This window comes from Drosophila ananassae, assembly GCF_017639315.1.
Source record: "Drosophila ananassae strain 14024-0371.13 chromosome 4 unlocalized genomic scaffold, ASM1763931v2 tig00000054, whole genome shotgun sequence".
Classification (NCBI taxonomy): domain Eukaryota; kingdom Metazoa; phylum Arthropoda; class Insecta; order Diptera; family Drosophilidae; genus Drosophila; species Drosophila ananassae.
The window spans coordinates 7,263,306-7,285,166 of record NW_025319037.1 but is presented as its reverse complement, the minus strand read 5'-3'; the positions used below and the strand labels follow the sequence as shown (position 1 = coordinate 7,285,166).

The 21,861-nt window shown below is 39.0% G+C and overlaps 1 protein-coding gene across 4 annotated transcripts in view; it reads left to right on the top strand.

Annotated features, from left to right (window-relative positions):
• Positions 1-21,861, top strand: part of LOC6505487 (transcription initiation factor TFIID subunit 3) — a 76,837-nt gene that overhangs the window by 18,929 nt on the left and 36,047 nt on the right. For 3 of the 4 annotated variants that reach the window (XM_032455897.1, XM_032455896.1, XM_032455899.1), the window contains exons 2-4: positions 12,287-12,796; positions 12,853-13,740; positions 13,805-14,473. In XM_032455897.1, coding sequence (XP_032311788.1) covers positions 12,287-12,796; positions 12,853-13,740; positions 13,805-14,473 — 2,067 coding nt within the window. The remainder of the gene's footprint in view (positions 1-12,286; positions 12,797-12,852; positions 13,741-13,804; positions 14,474-21,861) is intronic. The other variant, XM_032455898.1, reaches the window with a different exon arrangement.

Below are 21,861 nucleotides of genomic sequence, written 5' to 3'. Positions count from 1 at the left end.
TGGATGATCTGTGTAGTAGATTGTATAGCCTCTTATTTGAAAGTTGTATTTGCTTATAAAATGCGTAATTTGCTTATAAAATTGATCTTCGTAGAGTCTGCATAGATTATTCAGACTGCTGTGCTACGAGCAGCTGTATTACCATGTTTTGGGTTTGAACAACTGTTTGCATGGTCGTTTTCATGAATGAAATAATCTCCATCATACTTTGTTGGAGGGTAAGCATCATAGTTTCCGTTTTGCTATGTGGCTGTTCTGGGGCCTGTTGAGCGCTTTGTGAGTTAGGCTGAATTAGGCTGGATTTCCCATTCCAGATCGTAGAGCATCGGCATAGGAGAAGCCGTTGGTGGTGTTTAGGGGACCGAATGAGGACCTCGCAGCTTTGGCGAAGAAGACGTCTGGCGTAGCTTTTGATGCAATGTACAGATTCTGTGGATTTTGATTGCGCGTTGCGGTCGCTTGACGCATGCGACTCTTCAACTCCTTGTGCACCATACATCCTCTATCGTTTGCCGTATGGTTGCCTCCGCAATGTCCTTGTTTGTAGTGCAGTAAGTGGAGTGTTGAGTGTCCCCGCAGACAACACAGACAGCCCGAAGTGTGCAGTTTGACCTAGTGTGACCATACTCTTGGCAGTTAGTGCATTGCACTGGACCGTTGCGTTTATGTGGCTCTTCAACTGTGATTCTACGATGCAAAAGATATTGCAGCTTGTAGATTAGGTGGACTTCGTTTTTCTTCAGCGACCTGCTTTCTGGCTCGAGCTCGACCTTGAAGAGTGGTTGTGGCTTTTTAACTTTATTTAGAATGTTAATAAGGTTCTTGGCGACGAAGCCCTTTTCTTTAAGGGCGGTTTTTATTTCCGCGGCGGTAACATCGGGTTCGATTCCCTTTACTATCACTTGTATTCCCTTGCTGCTTTTCAGCTGGTACGTGTAATAGCTTATCCGATCATTGTCCAAATATTTGGACACAATACGGAAGTGCTCTTCAGTCTTGCTTTGCACCTTTGTTTCGTGGATGTTCCCTTTGATAAACGGGACAACATGAAATTTGTCATCGTTTCCGATCAACGACGCAATTCCGTTGACCAACGCACTCGAGTTTTTCTCCCTGATATACACTGCTGGTCTTGGGTTAGATGCACTAAGTTTTCCACACAAATTTAATTTATATATTTTATTTTAATGATTATTGAAAAAATGTTAATATGCAAAAATCTTGGTTATTTAATAATACTTCAATTATAATATTCAAAATTATATAAAAATATAACATAAGTTGTGTTTCAAACATTTTCTTCAAGCAACTTAAAAAAAGGCACATTTTTCTTGGTCAATAGAATAGACGCACTTAGAAATAAAATTTTTTTTTTAAAAAGTAACTTATTTTTAACTTAAATTTGTAGTTGGTGTTAATATTTGATTTATTAGAAATAAAAAAAAAACATTTTAGTAATGGGTTCTGCCTCCTTTGTTAGTAAATACAGGGAATCTATGTATTTCAACGAAATCTCGCTCCAAGCACGTTTAATAGCTGCAGTTAATGTTTCCTTATCTTCGTATTGCTTTCCTCCTTCGTATATCTTCCGTGTTAGCCAGCCCCAAACATTTTCAATTATGTTAAGATCTGGAGAATATGATGGCCAGGTCATGATATTAACATTTTGACTCGAAATAAACGACTTTACTACTCGACCGTTATGAATAGGAGCATTGTCTTGTTGAAAAATCCAAGGAATTGGTCGAAAGAGAGTATTTAATTTGGAAATACGGACTCCAACAATGTTTTGAAGCGATCGCCGTTCATCTTCTGATCGATAAAAATCAAGTCAATTGTTCCATAAAACGTGATGGCACCCCACACCATTACTCCACCTTCTCGGCTGTGGTGGCGCCTTATATATATCTCATCTTTTCGCAAATCGTGATAATAATATTGAAAACCATCGGGGCCATCTAAATTAAAACGTTTTTCATCAGTAAAAACAACAGAACGCCAATCATTAAGGCGAGTTCCTTCGCGAATTGAAGCCGTTTTTCTTTGCGTATTGCATTCAGAGGAGGTTTTTTCTTGATTTTTAGACGCTTTAGGTGTTCTGAATTTCTGATTGTACGCTGAACGGTTGAAAGGCTTGCTTTTACTTCGGCTAATTCCTTAATCTTAGCTGCGGACTTGGTCGAATTTGATGCGATTCCAACAATTTTGCGAACTGCTTGTTCAGATAGTGCTCTTTTTTATACCCTTGCAGAGGGTATTATAATTTTGGTCAAAAGTGTGCAACGCAGTGAAGGAGACATCTCCGACCCTATAAAGTATATATATTCTTGATCAGGATCATCTCCTGAGTCGATATGAGCATGTCCGTCTGTCTGTTTCTACGCAAACTAGTCTCTCAGTTTTAAAGCTATCGAGTTGAAACTTTGCACACACCCTTCTTTCCTTTGCAGGCAGTATATAAGTCGGAACGGCCGGGATCGGTCGACTATATCCTATAGCTGCCATATAACTGATTGATCGGAAATGCCATAACTTTGGTGTTTTTTAAGTTAGAGGGTTGAGACTTTCCACACATGTTATATTTGACCAAAATATCTTGTGTACAAAATTTCATAAGGATCGGCCGACTATGTCCTATAGCTGTCATAGAACGATCGAAATTGGCATAACTTTGGTGTTTTTTAAGTTAGAAAGATGGGATTTGGTACAGATTCTATTTTGGGAAAAATAATTCAATATGCCAAATTTCATAAGGATCGGCCGACTATATACGATCCGCTACATATCTAATAATTTAAGATGCGTGGCGCCACCTAGCGGACTGCGACTGAACTGCAAGGGTATATAAACTTCGGCTCCTTTCTTGTATCATATATTGAATACAAGTTGGCCGTGTAATGACGATGACCATCATTGTTTCTAGTACATATCATTTTTGAAATGTATGTGTACCAACTAAAATTAAAAAAATGCTTTTTAGCAGTTACCATATCTTTGGAATCGATAGCTCTAAAACTGAGAGACTAGTTTGCGTAGAAACCGACAGACAGACGGACATGCTTATATCGACTCAGGAGGTGATTCTGATCAAGAATATATATACTTTATAGGGTCGGAGATGTCACCTTCACTGCGTTCCACACTTTTTTTTTAATCAAATCTTATATTTTTATACCCTTGCAGAGGGTATTATAATTTTGGTCAAAATTATATCCTTCTTTACCTTTCAGGTAGTACATAAGTCCGAACGGCCGCGATCGGTCGACTATATCCTATAGCTGCCATATAACTGATTGATCGGAAATGCCATAACTTTGGTGTTTTTTATGTTAGAAGGATGGGACTTTCTATAGATTCTAATTTGGGCAAACTTATACGATCTGCCAAATTGAGACTTTCCACACATATTTGACCAAAATATCTTGTGTACAAAATTTCATAAGGATCGGCCGACTATATCCTATAGCTGTCATAGAACGATCGACATTGGCATAACTTTGGTGTTTTTTAAGTTAGAAAGATGGGTCTTGGTACAGATTCTATATTGGACAAAATAATCTTATTTTCCAAATTTCATAAGGATCGGCCGTCTATGTGCTATCCGCTATATATCTAATAACATAAGATGCGTGGCGCTACCTAGCGGGCTGCGACTCAACTGCAAGGGTATATACAATTCGGCTCCACCCGAAGTTAGCTTTCCTTTCTTGTTAACTTAACTAACAATCATGTTGACTGATTCAGAGTTAGACGGCCCTAAAAATCGATTACTGGGTTGGAAGGTCGTTGCGTCGCAGGCGGGATCTGTCGGGATAATTTTGCAAGCTTCCAGATATGGTGTTATTCGAGTTAGCAAGCATTTTTCAAACAATTTAGACAAACAATATAGAAGGCTTATTGGTCTGTACGATGACGGTGTTGTGTGGTCTTTTCCAGGCTTCGGTATCATTATTATGATGGACTTCTTCCACTTTTTTGGGAAATAGCCAAGATTAATGTTACCATTAAATAGTTTGCAGACGACCTCTATAGCGCATTTTGGAAGTTCGATCAGCATCTTTGGCGTCAGTCACCACCGGGAGCCTTTTTTGGTTTTAGCCCTCTTATGACTTTTTCGATTTCGTTCGGCCGGAATGAAGGTGCAGTTGACTGAGGGGTAGCCTCTGGCTGAATGACTGGCAGGAGGAATGAATTTGAGGCAGGGTTTGGCTGGAAGAAACTTTTGAGATGTGTAGCTCGGTCTTCGTCGCTGCGAGCCCAGTATCCTGAAGAGTTTCTTCGGGGTGATCGGAGTGGTCATTTCGTTTGGGGCGCTAAGATTTGGGTGGGCGGGCCCTCCACTGGGGATACATTGTGCTTATAGGTTATATGGTGAAGGGCCAGGTCGAACCATCAGGTTGCTTCCATAAGGCGTTACTTTGATTCTGGCGCCTCTTTGTTCGCACGAGCTGTTCGATTTGCTGATTAGATTTGTGGTTTTTGTTTCGGTCTACTTCCTTCCCTTGAGGAGTAGAGATGTTGGCTTTTTCCATGTTAAACTCCGGTGCTAGTTCTATATGGGCACTCAAGTACTTTTTATATTTAAGCCAGTTTGTTTTTGGCGATGTCAGGCTGAGGGGGTGTTCAGATATTTCTGGGCTTTAAAGAAGCGTTAAAAGCACATGCGAGTGGTCTGATGATAAGTCCGAGGCACTTATTAGAGTGCAAGGTATGTTTTTTGTCACCGCAAAATCAATAAGGTCTGGGAGCTTGCGTGGGTCGGTTGGCCAGTATATGGGACTTCCAGGGGAAACATAGTCCAGTTTATTTCTCACATTTATAATTGCATTGTACAATTGCCTTTCTCTGGGAGTCACTAGATGTGATCCCCAGTGCTTGCGTTTGGCGTTTTAGTCTCCTGCGGCTATAAAACGATCTCCAAGTGAATTGTAGAAGTCCATAAATTGTCCTTCCGAGATTGAGAAACGAGGAGGGCATTAAACGGCAGCGATTGAAAGGCTTCCGTTTCTTGACTGATTTTGTATCGATGTGGCCTACAAGAAGTTTGTTTCAAACCTTTTGTGAAAATGGTGAAAATGGATGATCTGTGTAGTAGATTGTATAGCCTCTTATTTGAAAGTTGTATTTGCTTATAAAATGCGTAATTTGCTTATAAAATTGATCTTCGTAGAGTCTGCATAGATTATTCAGACTGCTGTGCTACGAGCAGCTGTATTACCATGTTTTGGGTTTGAACAACTGTTTGCATGGTCGTTTTCATGAATGAAATAATCTCCATCATACTTTGTTGGAGGGTAAGCATCATAGTTTCCGTTTTGCTATGTGGCTGTTCTGGGGCCTGTTGAGCGCTTTGTGAGTTAGGCTGAATTAGGCTGGATTTCCCATTCCAGATCGTAGAGCATCGGCATAGGAGAAGCCGTTGGTGGTGTTTAGGGGACCGAATGAGGACCTCGCAGCTTTGGCGAAGAAGACGTCTGGCGTAGCTTTTGATGCAATGTACAGATTCTGTGGATTTTGATTGCGCGTTGCGGTCGCTTGACGCATGCGACTCTTCAACTCCTTGTGCACCATACATCCTCTATCGTTTGCCGTATGGTTGCCTCCGCAATGTCCTTGTTTGTAGTGCAGTAAGTGGAGTGTTGAGTGTCCCCGCAGACAACACAGACAGCCCGAAGTGTGCAGTTTGACCTAGTGTGACCATACTCTTGGCAGTTAGTGCATTGCACTGGACCGTTGCGTTTATGTGGCTCTTCAACTGTGATTCTACGATGCAAAAGATATTGCAGCTTGTAGATTAGGTGGACTTCGTTTTTCTTCAGCGACCTGCTTTCTGGCTCGAGCTCGACCTTGAAGAGTGGTTGTGGCTTTTTAACTTTATTTAGAATGTTAATAAGGTTCTTGGCGACGAAGCCCTTTTCTTTAAGGGCGGTTTTTATTTCCGCGGCGGTAACATCGGGTTCGATTCCCTTTACTATCACTTGTATTCCCTTGCTGCTTTTCAGCTGGTACGTGTAATAGCTTATCCGATCATTGTCCAAATATTTGGACACAATACGGAAGTGCTCTTCAGTCTTGCTTTGCACCTTTGTTTCGTGGATGTTCCCTTTGATAAACGGGACAACATGAAATTTGTCATCGTTTCCGATCAACGACGCAATTCCGTTGACCAACGCACTCGAGTTTTTCTCCCTGATATACACTGCTGGTCTTGGGTTAGATGCACTAAGTTTTCCACACAAATTTAATTTATATATTTTATTTTAATGATTATTGAAAAAATGTTAATATGCAAAAATCTTGGTTATTTAATAATACTTCAATTATAATATTCAAAATTATATAAAAATATAACATAAGTTGTGTTTCAAACATTTTCTTCAAGCAACTTAAAAAAAGGCACATTTTTCTTGGTCAATAGAATAGACGCACTTAGAAATAAAATTTTTTTTTTAAAAAGTAACTTATTTTTAACTTAAATTTGTAGTTGGTGTTAATATTTGATTTATTAGAAATAAAAAAAAAACATTTTAGTAATGGGTTCTGCCTCCTTTGTTAGTAAATACAGGGAATCTATGTATTTCAACGAAATCTCGCTCCAAGCACGTTTAATAGCTGCAGTTAATGTTTCCTTATCTTCGTATTGCTTTCCTCCTTCGTATATCTTCCGTGTTAGCCAGCCCCAAACATTTTCAATTATGTTAAGATCTGGAGAATATGATGGCCAGGTCATGATATTAACATTTTGACTCGAAATAAACGACTTTACTACTCGACCGTTATGAATAGGAGCATTGTCTTGTTGAAAAATCCAAGGAATTGGTCGAAAGAGAGTATTTAATTTGGAAATACGGACTCCAACAATGTTTTGAAGCGATCGCCGTTCATCTTCTGATCGATAAAAATCAAGTCAATTGTTCCATAAAACGTGATGGCACCCCACACCATTACTCCACCTTCTCGGCTGTGGTGGCGCCTTATATATATCTCATCTTTTCGCAAATCGTGATAATAATATTGAAAACCATCGGGGCCATCTAAATTAAAACGTTTTTCATCAGTAAAAACAACAGAACGCCAATCATTAAGGCGAGTTCCTTCGCGAATTGAAGCCGTTTTTCTTTGCGTATTGCATTCAGAGGAGGTTTTTTCTTGATTTTTAGACGCTTTAGGTGTTCTGAATTTCTGATTGTACGCTGAACGGTTGAAAGGCTTGCTTTTACTTCGGCTAATTCCTTAATCTTAGCTGCGGACTTGGTCGAATTTGATGCGATTCCAACAATTTTGCGAACTGCTTGTTCAGATAGTGCTCTTTTTTATACCCTTGCAGAGGGTATTATAATTTTGGTCAAAAGTGTGCAACGCAGTGAAGGAGACATCTCCGACCCTATAAAGTATATATATTCTTGATCAGGATCATCTCCTGAGTCGATATGAGCATGTCCGTCTGTCTGTTTCTACGCAAACTAGTCTCTCAGTTTTAAAGCTATCGAGTTGAAACTTTGCACACACCCTTCTTTCCTTTGCAGGCAGTATATAAGTCGGAACGGCCGGGATCGGTCGACTATATCCTATAGCTGCCATATAACTGATTGATCGGAAATGCCATAACTTTGGTGTTTTTTAAGTTAGAGGGTTGAGACTTTCCACACATGTTATATTTGACCAAAATATCTTGTGTACAAAATTTCATAAGGATCGGCCGACTATATCCTATAGCTGTCATAGAACGATCGAAATTGGCATAACTTTGTTGTTTTTTAAGTTAGAAAGATGGGATTTGGTACAGATTCTATTTTGGGAAAAACAATCTGATTTGTCGAATTTCATAAGGATCGGCCATCTATATCCTATAGCTGTCATATAACTGATTGATCGGAAATGCTATAAAATCGTTGTTTTTCAAGTTAGAAGCATGGGAGTTTTAATGGATTCCTCTTTTGGCAAAATAATTCGATATGCCAAATTTCATAAGGATCGGCCGACTATATACGATCCGCTATATATCTAATAATATAAGATGCGTGGCGCCACCTAGCGGACTGCGACTCAACTGCAAGGGTATATCAACTTCGGCTCCGCCCGAAGTTAGCTTTCCTTTCTTGTTTTCCTTTAAAGTTGTTTCCATATTCCCCTGGATCTTTTAAATATCTATCAACAGTCCTGGAGCTGCGCTTTATCTTTTTGGCAATGTTTCGATTGGACAGGCCTTGCGAGTGAAAAAAGTCTACTTTTTTACGTTCTAATAAGCTCATAACACCAGCTTTCCCCATTCTTACTTTAAATATAGCTCTAAAACAATTTACTTGTTTATTATACCCTTGCAAAGGGTATTATAATTTTGGTCAAAAGTGTGCAACGCAGTGAAGGAGACATCTCCGACCCTATAAAGTATATATATTCTTGATCAGGATCACCTCCTGAGTTGATAAGAGCATGTCCGTCTGTCCGTCTGTCCGTCTGTCTGTCTGTCTGTCTGTCGGTTTCTACGCAAACTAGTCTCTCAGTTTTAAAGCTATCGAGTTGAAACTTTGCACACACCCTTCTTTCCTTTGCAGGTAGTATATAAGTCGGAACGGCCGGGATCGGTCGACTATATCCTATAGCGGCCATATAACTAATTGATCGGAAATGCCATAACTTTGATGTTTTTTAAGTTAGAGGGTTGGGACTTTCCACACATGTTATATTTGACCAACATATCTTGTGTACAAAATTTCATAAGGATCGGCCGACTATATCCTATAGCTGTCATAGAACGACCGAAATTTGCATAACTTTGGTGTTTTTTAAGTTAGAAAGATGGGATTTGGTACAGATTCTATTTTGGGAAAAATAATTCAATATGCCAAATTTCATAAGAATCGGCCGACTATATACGATCCGCTACATATCTAATAATATAAGATGCGTGGCGCCACCTAGCGGACTGCGACTGAACTGCAAGGGTATATCAACTTCGGCTCCGCCCGAAGTTAGCTTTCCTTTCTTGTTTTTAATATTATCTCAGTACAAAAAACTGCACTTGTTTAAGCAAGACAAAGAAATCGGAAGTGCGTCTATTTCAATGACCAACCGAAAACACGCTAGATTGCAATAGAACTTTCTGCAATCTTCGAATGTACAGTTATTTTTTCGCAAATCAACCAGCTGTGAGCACATATTTTTCGAACAAGATTTGAACTCTGATAAGAAAAGCTCTTTGGACAATTAGAATAAGCATTATTATAAATATAGTATTTTATTTAAAAAAAAGTGAGTGCGTCTAACCTAAGACCAGTAGTGTAGATTGGAGGGGGCTTGGGTTTTTTTGCAGTGTCTGGCGTTGGTTGGTTTTCGTTAACCTCCGCCAATAGGGCAAATCTGTTACTACTGGATCTTCCTGACGAAGTACCAGGAAGATAGCGATCAAATCCAGTCTGCACACTTTTGAACAAAATTATAATACCCTCTGCAAGGGTATAATAAAAATGCAAAAAAAAATATTATACAAGAAAGGAAAGCTAACTACCCATGGCTTCCACCCAGGTCTTACCCATGAATTGGAATGGGTCTTTTATCAGTCCTCTACATAAAGGAAGTTCAAAACATAATCTAAAGAGCTATATTGATATAGCAAAGTTTTCTGTTTTATCAAAAATACTGGAGAATTTGATTACTTCACAACCTATGTATACATAAGCTGTATGATCTTTCTCCGCTGTTTACTCTTATGGGTTTGTACGTCTTAAGAATCACGTCTTAGATCATGTGCCATCGATAAATATTTTTGAGGTCCTATATAATCATAAGTTGTTATGTGACCGTGAATAAAGACAGAGGAATGTTTTCCTTTATTAAACGATAGTTTGAGTTCTTAATGACCTATACTCGAATACTATTCTTGCGTTTGGAGCCCGCAATATTCCGTTTATTAACCGCCTTATCATTACAGGCTTCAACTGCTAAACTTAAAAACATTGCAGGGTCGTCGAAGCTGTGCTTGGGTTATGTTTTCTCTTATCCGGTTGACTTAAACTCCTGCAATTACCAGACCGAAAATCTAATTACGCTGAACATGATCTGATTTTATGCAAAAAACTACGCCATCTCCCATCACCAGAATTATCACAAGATATAATGAACAGACTTTCGTTTTTTTTTTTTGTGCAAACTTATTCAATCTAAAACTTTTCATTAGGATGATCGGAATTGGCAAAAGTTTTGTTGTTTTTAAGCTAGAAAATTAAGACATTACCCAGATTTCTTTTCGAGCAAACTAAACCGCTCGGATTCGGGCTTAAAATCGAATGGTAAATCGGTTACCGTTGCATAGTAGAGGTTGCTCGACTTAACCGACTCATGTTACGCATCATAATGAGAGCTGACACTTACTTTGTTACTGCAAATGGTGAGGTGGTAAACCAGGATATTCCAGTAAATTTAAAAACTCCGTGGAATAGGTTTCTACGTCATCCTGGTTCATAAAAGTGTCGACTGAATTTAAAGAAACCAACTTTCCATGAAGAATATTCTGAATCGCTATGAGATCCTCGAATTTTTTTTCGCTGCCAATAGGTTTCCTTTGGGGTATTATTAAGGAATCATGGACTAATATACCCAAAAAACCCTGCCAGGACTTAGCCGATTCAATGCCAAGGCGTTGTTCAGCTTTTTTAGCCAATAAAGGATGCGCTACCAAATATTAACACACGCATTTTTAATATATCAATATTGTTTACTAATGAATCTCATACGATTTAATCATTATTATAATTAAAAATCCATTTTTGGAATTTTATAGACATTAATACATTTTGTTAAATACCTTAATAGCATTAAAAAAAATTGTATTTTTTTTTTTTTTTTATAGATACTTTAATTTGGAAAATGTATGAAACGTTTTCCTATAACTAAGAATATGATTATGATGACTATTGAAAAAATGTATCTGGTGGTGGTTCTATTTTTTTGCGCAGCTTTTGGTAAAAATCAAGTAAAATTAAAACGAAACCTTTTTATAACTGTTAAGACTTAGGTCCTATATGTAAGGTCCAAGGTCCAAGGTGCGTTTCAAATTAAACAGGACATTCTGAATTAATGAAATCAATTTCGATTTCAATATTTATTATGGGTCAATTTAACCCCAAAGCAAACGCGGTCGGTCGAATCAATGCCGAAAATACAAGTGCATAAACTAACTGCTTGCGCAGAAGCTTGCGCAGAATTGTTGTTCTTGCGCATGCGAATCTGGGAGAATCAAAAAATATGATAAGGGGCAATTAGTGGACCGCTGCGGCTAGTTATACTGAGAGAACTAATTAGAGATGATTACAATATTTGATGCTGGCACAAGTCCCAACACTGAATCTAGCGCACCCTTGTGATGCCATCTATATGTCAACCTGTGCGTTAGTATCTGTTATTTTTCAAGTCCAGTGATAATTTCATGATATTTTATCGATTGGAAGTAAAGTTATTGCCTTTTAGATTACGACCAAAAATTGCTCAGAATCCAACATTCGAAAGACATCAATAAACGAAATTTTAACCATTAACCAATCTCCGTATTCACTTGATATGGGACCGTGCGTCTTTGTCCTTTCGAAAAAATGCATTTGCCAATGAAGAATAGACGCAATTTAAAAGGTTTGCACCGGCATATTTGCGGCCATACCGGCCAACGAGCTAAAACGCCCGTTCGGTGTCTCTCATACGTCCTGTAACAGAGCAATGATACAAAGACAACTCAGATAAGTCAGTGAGTGAGCGGGTTGAAGTGAATTGGGAAGTCTGCAATCCTATGAAAAAAAAAATATTTGGTTCAGCGTTAAGAATGTACTGATTGGGGTCAAGACAACTACAATGGGAATCATTTATACAACTATTGTTAAAGTAAAAACATAAAAATAAATTTTGAATAATAAGTTTTTATATGAATTTTGAAAATACTCCCACGCTTTTATCTTCAAAAATACCAAAATTCAGTTATATTGCAGCTATAGTCAGCCAATCCTTATACAATTTTGAATATCAAATCAGTTAAGCAAAAATAAAACCCATAGAAATGTCCAAACTTCTAACTTTGAAACCCTGAAGTTGTGTCATTCCCGATTGATCAGATTTATAGCAGCTATAGGATTTAAGACCCGGCTTATGTCCTATGCGCTTAGTTCGCGGGAAAACATCTACTGAAGCTGTGATGCCCTCGAGGGGGTGTATTGCACTCGTTTGTATAAACCCTAAGATACAAGTGTAATTGTTCATAATACAAATTTTATGCTAACATTCTTATTTTTTCTTCCGTTAGCTAATCGACTTGAACCAGACTTAAAAGATGCACGTCAGAGTTTAAAAAACCTCCACATGAATGTTTATGAAATATTGGATTATATTAGCAATGTGGAACCAGTAATTTCTACAAGAGATATTGGAAAATTTCCTATTAGCCGGTCATCAAACATGAATTTTCTTAAGGCTGGAAGTGCTGAATCTTTAACTCGGCCGGTGCATATATTTGAATATTTGCCTGCAATTGAGACTCCAGAGTCACCGGAAATTCAAGCTGAAAATGAATCGCAAACTCATGACACAATCATAAAGAATGATTCAAGAACGACTATTTCAATGGAGAAACTTAGCCTCAATTCAAATGAAACACTTCCTTCTGACGTGGTCGTTGTTTTTTCTAATAATTATGGTGATTTTGAAAACGGAAGTTCCGTACGAGAAATGAGTAGCGTAGTAATGACGACAGGAGGATTTTTGAGTCCGGCCATTGAAGGAAAATTACCAGAAGCATTTGTTCCGGATATTATTGGTAAGCTAATTCATATGAATAATAGTTCTACATATTTTACTTAAAATATTGTTTAGAAAAATTTATGGGTCTAGATGCTCCTCCTGTTTCATTATTGGTGGTCCCCTCGGCTGAATCTTCTAGAAAACCGAATACATTCGTTAACGAATCATTATTGTTCTTAGGAGAAATAACCTCTCATCAACCACTGCCAGCATATGAAACATTTGGACACACATCAATAATAGCCAATACAGTTAATACTGATGTTTTGCTAGCTTTTGACCCATATAATGCATCGATATCAAATGAATTAAATATCATAACTTCTAAAAAGAATAAAAAACAGAGGAATGAAATAAAAGATAACAAAAATTTGCATGATAAAACTATAGAAAAGACCAAGATTAAAGCTATTAAAATGCTCCAAAAAAGTCCAAATATAAAAAATGAGCTTAAAATTTGTGAATTATTTCATTTAAAAAAGTCCAAGAAGCTCGAACCTAATAACTTTCAATTAGAAAAACTTTTGAAGAAACAAGCTAGACAAAAGAAAAAAAAACTGAAAACTCATTTGCCTCATGTGCTTGAGAAGGGTGAAGCACACGAAGAGTCCAATAAAACCATTACAAAACCTTTTATTGTTGAACCTAATTGCACTTCAAGTTTCAAAAGTGAAAAAGAAATCAGTTCAGTTGAGGATGAATTTAATAATTTAAATAAATATGAGAAGGAAGTTTTTGAGCTACACAAAATTGAAGCCCATCCACCGGAAAATTTGCCATCAATTAAAAAAAATGTAGGCGAAGCAGAACGAAGTAAATTGGATATTTTTAAAAAAATTTCCAAGCCGCGAACAGCACGTAAAGATGAAATAGAGTCGTCGGGTGTACTATTTGGTCCATTGACTGGTCATTCGATATTAAATCTACCGTCGGGGACTACTATAACACCAACACCAATAGGTATAAACACAAAGCATACTGAAATCTCAATTATTAACTATATTTATTTATCATGGTATTTTAGAACAACCTGCGGCACCAGTTAAAGTGGGAATTGATATGATGAAAAATACCCCCAAACCGAAAAAACGAGGTAGAAAGGCGGGAGGCAAAGATCAACTAGAGTGTTCTGGTATAGCAACAAACTCTTCTGGTGGCCTACCAAAAAAATTAAAGGCTAAAAATATATTAACCCTCCCCATTGTTTCGTCCGATAATCTAATGACCAATTCCAAAAAATCAAATATTCCAATATCAACAGAGCCACTTAATTTATGTAACATTGAAGTCAAAAGTGGAATTGTGCCAAGTTTTAAACCAAAGTCAAACAATAAAAAAGATAGAAAAAAAAATAGAACAAACTATCTTACTGATGAAAATAATGAGGTTTGCGCCAAACCTGTTCTTGAGAACGTAAAATCTGCCATTTCCATATCAGATCAATTTATTTCTGTTTCCAGTACTTTGCCCAGTACCCCTTTATATACAGGTACTGAAACTGGAATTGTACCATTGTTGCCTCTTTTACAATTTCCACCTCGCCCGGGTTTAATTCCATCAGGACCTGGACTGTTTCCGGCTGCAGTTGGCCTTGTTGGCTTGAGTTCTAATGATAATAGGATTACAGTTCCACCTTTTATAGCTCAACCTGTATCTGAGCCCTTTAGAACTCAGCATCTTTCTGACTTAATTGGTAAGTAAATTATACAGCAATCACTATATAAATTATTTTAAACATGTAGGAGAACTAACTAAGATCTGAAAATTATGATTGTTGGCTTATTTTTTAATTAGGGTATTATAATTTTGGTCAAAAGTGTGCAACGCAGTGAAGGAGACATCTCCGACCCTATAAAGTATATATATTCTTGATCAGGATCACCTCCTGAGTCGATATGTCCGTCTGTCTGTTTCTACGCAAACTAGAGTCTCAGTCTCAGTTTTAGTGTCAGCCGAGATCGGTCGAATATATCCTATAGCTGCCATATAACTGATTGATCGGAAATGCCATAACTTCGTTGTTTTTTAAGTTAGAAGGATGGAAGTTGGGTGCCAATGGGTGCCTCTTTGGGCAAAATAATTCGATAAGCCAAATTTCATAAGGATCGGCCGACTATATACGATCCGCTATATATCTAATAATATAAGATGCGTGTCGCCACTTAGCGACTCAACTGCAAGGGTATATAAACTTCGGATCCGCCCAAAGTTAGCTTTCCTTTCTTGTTATTATTAAAAAAATCACATTGTGTACTCTTTTAGTATTGCTATAAGACCTACTTTACGTATTTTCGATTGATTCTTTTATTCAGCCAAAATTAATTCCCAGAAATATGCCAATTTTGGGTGCTACTGTGAATGCAACTACGCAACCCGTGGAATAATCCATTGCAAGATGTGTCCTGCTGCCCTTCCAGAATTGTTATTGAAGGCCTTCCTTTCAATAGGGGGGAGGATGTTGGGCTAAGCAGTCACCAGATAAGTCAATTAGAAAATTGATAACTTGTTTAGCTGTAGCGGCATTTAATCTTCTCTTTTGTCTCCCAGATTCGCATACACTTTTTTGTCATTTGTAGCGCATGCGCTTTTGGGAGCTTTGGAAGAGCTTCTGCGCCAAAGCTGTTCTTCTTCTTGCATATTTTGGAGTCTTTATTGACGGGCCGCTATTTTGTGATATTGCGCAGAATGAGCTCTCAATAAATTATAAACTGGAATTGCAATTGGTTTTATTCGGCCGCTATCAAAAAGCTGGAAGCGAGAATTCAGCATTTTTTTTTTAGGGAATCGCATTTTTATACCCTTGCAGAGGGTATTATAGTTTTGGTCAAAAGTGTGCAACGCAGTGAAGGAGACATTTCCGACCCTAAAAAGTATATTTATTCTTGATCAGGATCACCTCCTGAGTCGATATGAGCATGTCCGTCTGTCCGTCTGTCTGTCTGTCTGTCTCTCGGTTTCTACGCAAACTAGTCTCTCAGTTTTGGAGCTATCGAGTTGAAACTTTGCACACACCCTTCTTTCCTTTGCAGGTAGTATATAAGTCGGAACGGCCGGGATCGGTCGACTATATCCTATAGCTGCCATATAACTGATTGATCGGAAATGCATGCATAACTTTGGTGTTTTTTAAGTTAGAGGGTTGGGACTTTCCACACATGTTATATTTGACCAAGGAAGGAACAGACGTGACTGTCGACGAATGCAGACGTGTTTTTTATTGTGCTCCGGGAAAAAATATTCAATAAAATCATAAAAGTGTAGTGACTGGTCTAAGAAATCTACAATAACGCGAAAAGACGCTTTTTGCGATGAAATCGCTAATGTTTATATTGATTAATTAATTAATTAATTAATATAAAACACAACTCTTAAAACTCGAACTAAATCAATCTCGACTGCAATGAGCTTAAACGACGTTCGCACACAACGTCAACGTGAGCAAGACGACAGACGGCTCTCAGTACAAAGAAACAACGCGTACTTCTCTTTTAAAGCAACCGAAAACCATGCAAGCTCTGATCAAGCGCGGTCCATTACCCCCAAATTGACCGAATTCTTAAACGTAGAGAGCGAGAGAGCGCGTTCCTGCTTCCCCTCGATACCATCGATGTCTCTGCAGCCAAAGAGAGCAGTAACTAGCACCTCAATTTCTTTGACAACGTCAACAGTAACAACAACAACAACCGCAACTGTATCGACAGCGCGTTTAACGACGTCATCAGCTAGCAGCGCAAATAGTAATACGTCCGCGCTGCCCGAAAACCAAAACAAAAACAAGGACTATATTAAGCCGGCTGTGCAGACTGGCATGGATTGCTACATCCAAATCAAAAGGAAGCTGAGCCCCCTCAACTCCAAACGCAAAATAACCCGTGGCAATGCTAGCCTAGCAGCAAAAGAAACGCCCATTAACTCAAACCGATTTAAAATCTTGGCAGACGCCGATAAGGTGGAGGCGGGCGAATCCACTGAAGTTGAGAAAAGGAAGCCAAAACCTCCGCCTATCTATATACGCGAAAAAAGTTCCAATGTTCTTGTCAACAAAATTATTGAGCTTATTGGTAAGGATAACTTCCACATAATACCCCTTGTAAAGGGCAACATTCAAGAAACAAAAGTTCAAATGAAGTCTGAAGATAACTACAGAGTATTATCAAAATATCTAACCGAGAATAAAAAGAACTTTTACACGTATCAGCTAAAAAGCAGCAAGGGCCTGCAAGTCGTACTTAAGGGCATAGAGCCCGAAGTAACGCCTGCGGAGATAAAAAAGAAGGGTTTCAGCGCCAAGACAGTCCTTAATATCCTTAACAGGGATAGAAAGCCGCAGCCACTCTTTAAGGTTGAGCTCGAACCAGAAACCAAGCTCCTGAAGAAATACGAAGTGCACCCAATATACAATCTTCAGTACCTGCTGCACCGCAGAATTACAGTTGAGGAACCGCACAAACGCAATGGCCCGGTACAATGTGCGAACTGCCAGGAATATGGCCATACAAGGTCATACTGTAAACTGCGCCCGGTGTGTGTAGTTTGCGGAGAGCTTCATGACTCCGCACACTGCCCAGCGAGCAAAGATGACAGCAACTCGAAAAAGTGCGGCAACTGCGGTGGCAATCACACTGCTAATTATAGAGGATGCCCAGTCTATAAAGAGCTGAAAAGTCGCATCCACCAGAAAGGAATAGCTGCCCGCACCCAAAATGGACAGTTCACGGCGTCCAGATCAAACCCTGAAGTCTTCTTCTCGACTGCAGCCAGATCCTCACTAGGACCCATTAACGTTGACAAAAACGTGACATACGCAAGTGCCTTAAAATCAGGACCGGCGACACCTGCCTCAAGAATCTCATTTCTGCAATCAGCATATCAAGAACCGAACACGGCTCAGCAACATCAACCAACAGAGCAGCCAAAAAGCAACTTTGAAGCTATGATATGCAGCCTACAACAAAGCCTGACGGAATTTATGTCGTTTATGCGCACAACTATGAAAGATTTAATGCGAAACCAAAATCTATTGATTCAAATGCTGGTTTCACAACAATCCAAATAATGGCTTTCCTACGGATATCTACGTGGAACGCTAACGGCGTTTCGCAACATAAACTAGAGTTAGCTCAATTCCTACTCGACAATCATATCAATGTAATGCTGCTTTCGGAAACACACCTTACAAACAAATACAATTTTCAACTACGAGGATATTCATTCTACGGAAAAAATCATCCAGATGGTAAAGCACATGGTGGGACTGGAATTCTAATCAGAAGCCGCATAAAGCACCATTATCAAAACAAATTTGCTAAAAACTACCTACAGGCCACATCTATAAATATACAACTAAATACTGGCAACCAACTTACACTAGCCGCCGTATACTGCCCCCCTCGCTTCAATATAGCTGAAGATGAGTTTATGCAGTTTTTCAACACACTTGGAGACCACTTCATAGCAGCAGGAGACTACAATGCCAAGCACACACACTGGGGATCCCGTCTCGTGACACCAAAAGGGAAGCAGCTCTATAATGCAATTATCAAAGCCAAGAACAAGCTCGACTATGTTTCTTCTGGCACACCAACATACTGGCCGGCAGACCCAAGGAAACTACCAGATTTAATAGACTTTGCGATTACCAAAAACATCCCTAAAAATCTGATAAGCGCCAATTGCTTATCGGATCTCTCATCTGATCACTCGCCTGTCCTGTTTATTCTACTGCGACATCCAGGAACATTGGAACAACCATTAAAATTGACCTCACAGAAAACCAATTGGGTTAAGTACAGAAAATATATCAGCTCACACATTGAGCTAAGTCCTCATCTCCACGATGAAGCCAACGTAGACAGCTTTGTTAATTCACTTGAGTCTGTACTCGTCTCTGCAGCTCGAGCCTCAACATCGCAAACTATATATACACAAAGCAATAAAAAGACAAATCTACAAATCGAACAGCTTGTCCTCAAAAAGCGGCGTTCACGTCGCGAGTGGCAATTCCACAGATCGCCATCTACTAAGCAAAGCTTTAGACATGCCTCACGTCAACTTACTAAAGCCCTACAGCAAGAAGAAGATTATGTCCACCGCCGCTATATAGAGCAATTGTCAACTTCTAGTACAAAACACTCACTATGGAGAGCTCACCCAACTCTAAGCTCACCGAAAGAATCCGTGATGCCTATTAGAAATCCCACAGGAGGCTGGGCGCGCAGCGATGCAGACAGAGCCAGCACGTTTGCCAATCACCTTAAAAATATCTTCCAACCAAATCCGGCCACTAGTGCCTTTACTTTGCCGACTTTACCATATGAGCCTCAGCTTCAACATGAACCAATCGAGTTTCGCCCAAACGAAATCGCAAAAACCAACTAAATTCGAAAAAATCACCAGGCTGCGACCTCATAACTCCCAAAATGATCATTGAGCTTCCATATTGCGCCGTCTGCACTATCACCCAGCTCTTCAATGCCATCGCAAAACTTGGCCACTTTCCAGCGAGATGGAAAAAGTCAATTATAATAATGATAGCAAAGCCGGGAAAAGACCACACAATTCCCACGTCGTATAGACCTATAAGCCTACTTTCATGCTTATCTAAACTCTTTGAGAAATGCATTCTGACTCGAATAAACACATACCTAAGGATCCAGGAAGGAATCCCGTCACATCAGTTTGGGTTTCGTGAAAAGCACGGTACAATTGAGCAGGTCAACCGGATAACAGCAGAAATTCGGAATGCATTCGAAAAACGCGAGTACTGTACCGCAATATTTCTAGATGTCTCTCAAGCATTTGATAGAGTCTGGCTAGAAGGTCTAATGTACAAGATCAAGACAATGCTCCCTTGTAATACCCACAAGCTCTTAGAGTCTTACCTTTACGACAGAAAATTTGCTGTGAAGTGCAACACAGATATATCTGACGAATTCACTGTTGGAGCCGGAGTTCCTCAAGGAAGTGTACTCGGACCAACATTATATGTTTTCTACACAGCAGACATCCCGACAAGCACACGACTAACAACATCTACGTTTGCTGATGATACAGCTATTCTTAGCCGCTCAAAATGCCCGATGCAAGCAACTGCGCAGCTAGCTCTTCATCTGGTGGATGTTGAAAAATGGCTATCAGACTGGCGAATTAAAGTAAACGAACAAAAATGCAAGCACGTTACGTTCACCTTGAATAGGCAAAACTGCCCGCCCCTTACGCTAAACAACACCCTACTCCCGCAAGCAAACGAGGTAACATATCTAGGAGTACACCTCGATAGAAGACTCACATGGCGTCGGCACATAGAAGCTAAAAGAACCCACCTAAAGCTAAAAGCCAGCAGCCTTCATTGGCTTATCAACGCTCGGTCTCCCCTTTGCCTTGAATATAAAGTCCTGCTGTATAACTCGGTACTCAAACCTATATGGATGTACGGCTCCCAGTTATGGGGGAATGCCAGCAATAGCAATATTGACATAGTCCAGCGAGCTCAGTCGAAGATCTTGAGAACAATCACCGGGGCACCGTGGTACGTTCGCAACGAAAACATACTTAAACACTTAAACATTCTTCCAGTCAAAGATGTGATCGCAGAACAGATGGAAAAGTACTTTAGCAAGCTATTGTCGCACCCTAACCACCTGGCGAGAGGTCTAACAAGGTTGAGCAACCAATCACGACTTCGTCGCAATGACCTACCCACCCAGCGACCGTCTTGAGGAACGCGCAACCAGAATGCAGTCTTAGTCTACTGTTAGTTAAATGTTAATGTTAAGATTTGAAAACTTATTGTTAGTATCAAAATTAAGAGAAGATCCAATAAATAAAAGCAAAGTTTAGAAAGCTGGGACTTGGTACAGATTACTGTTTGGGCAACATAATTCAATATGCCAAATTTCATAAGGATCGGCCGACTATATACGATCCGCTATACATCTAATAATTTAAAATGCGTGGCGCCACCTAGCAGACTGCGACTGAACTGCAAGGGTATATCAACTTCGGCTCCGCCCGAAGTTAGCTTTCCTTTCTTGTTTTTTTCTAATTATTTATTTTTATAAAATAATTATTTAATTTTTTTTTTACTTAAAACGCAACTTAAGATAAAGTCTTCTGTTTATCACGAAAAAGTTTCAAGATCATGTAATTGAGTTATCAGTTGGCCAGAGGGTCAGATCAGTTAGGTCACTGCCACCCCGTTGTCCAAAATAGTTGTTACAAACTTTGGATTTTGATGGATGCCATTTAGTCACTTAATCTAGAGCAGTGTTAACGACTTCGATAACTCGCGATATTAACGCCAAAAATTCTGCTGCAGCGCATAAATGATGATTCTTGATGAGAGCGTTTCATTTATGATATTTGTTATGGTATGGAAAAGGGGAGGTTATGCAAATAAGTACATCTACATAAGTAACTTACAAAGTAACTTTTTTTGAGAATATAAATTAGATAGCATCATTTTCAAAATCGATTAAAATTTTGGAAAATTTCTTATTGATTACTTTTACTTTTAAAGTCGTGATATGCATTTAAAGTGAGCTTAAATTTTAGAAATTTATAACCAGAGCTTAAATGGACTATTAAAATTAAATGGTGCTCTTTGGTTCTGCTTGAAGAATGGAACGATAGTTTTTCGATTATTGGCCTATGGAACTACGGTCCAACGGATCATCTGTTTAAGGGTATAAATATATATAATATATTCTGCTACTTAACTGCAAGGATATATCAACTTCGACTTCGCCCGAAGTTAGCTTTCCTTTGTTTTTATACCCTTGCAGAGGTTATTATAATTTTGGTCAAAAGTGTGCAACGCAGTGAAGGAGGCGTCTCCGTCCCTATAAAAGAAATATCTATTCTTGATGAGGATCACCTCCTGAGTCGATATAAGCATGTCCGTCTGTCTGTCTGTTTCTACGCCAACTAGTCTCTCAGTTTTAAAGCTATCGAGTTGAAACTTTGCACACACCTTATTTTCTTTGCAGGCAGTACATAAGTCGGAACGGCCGGGATCGGTCGACTATATCCTATAGCTGCCATATAACTGAATATTCGGAAATGCCATAACTTCGTTGTTTT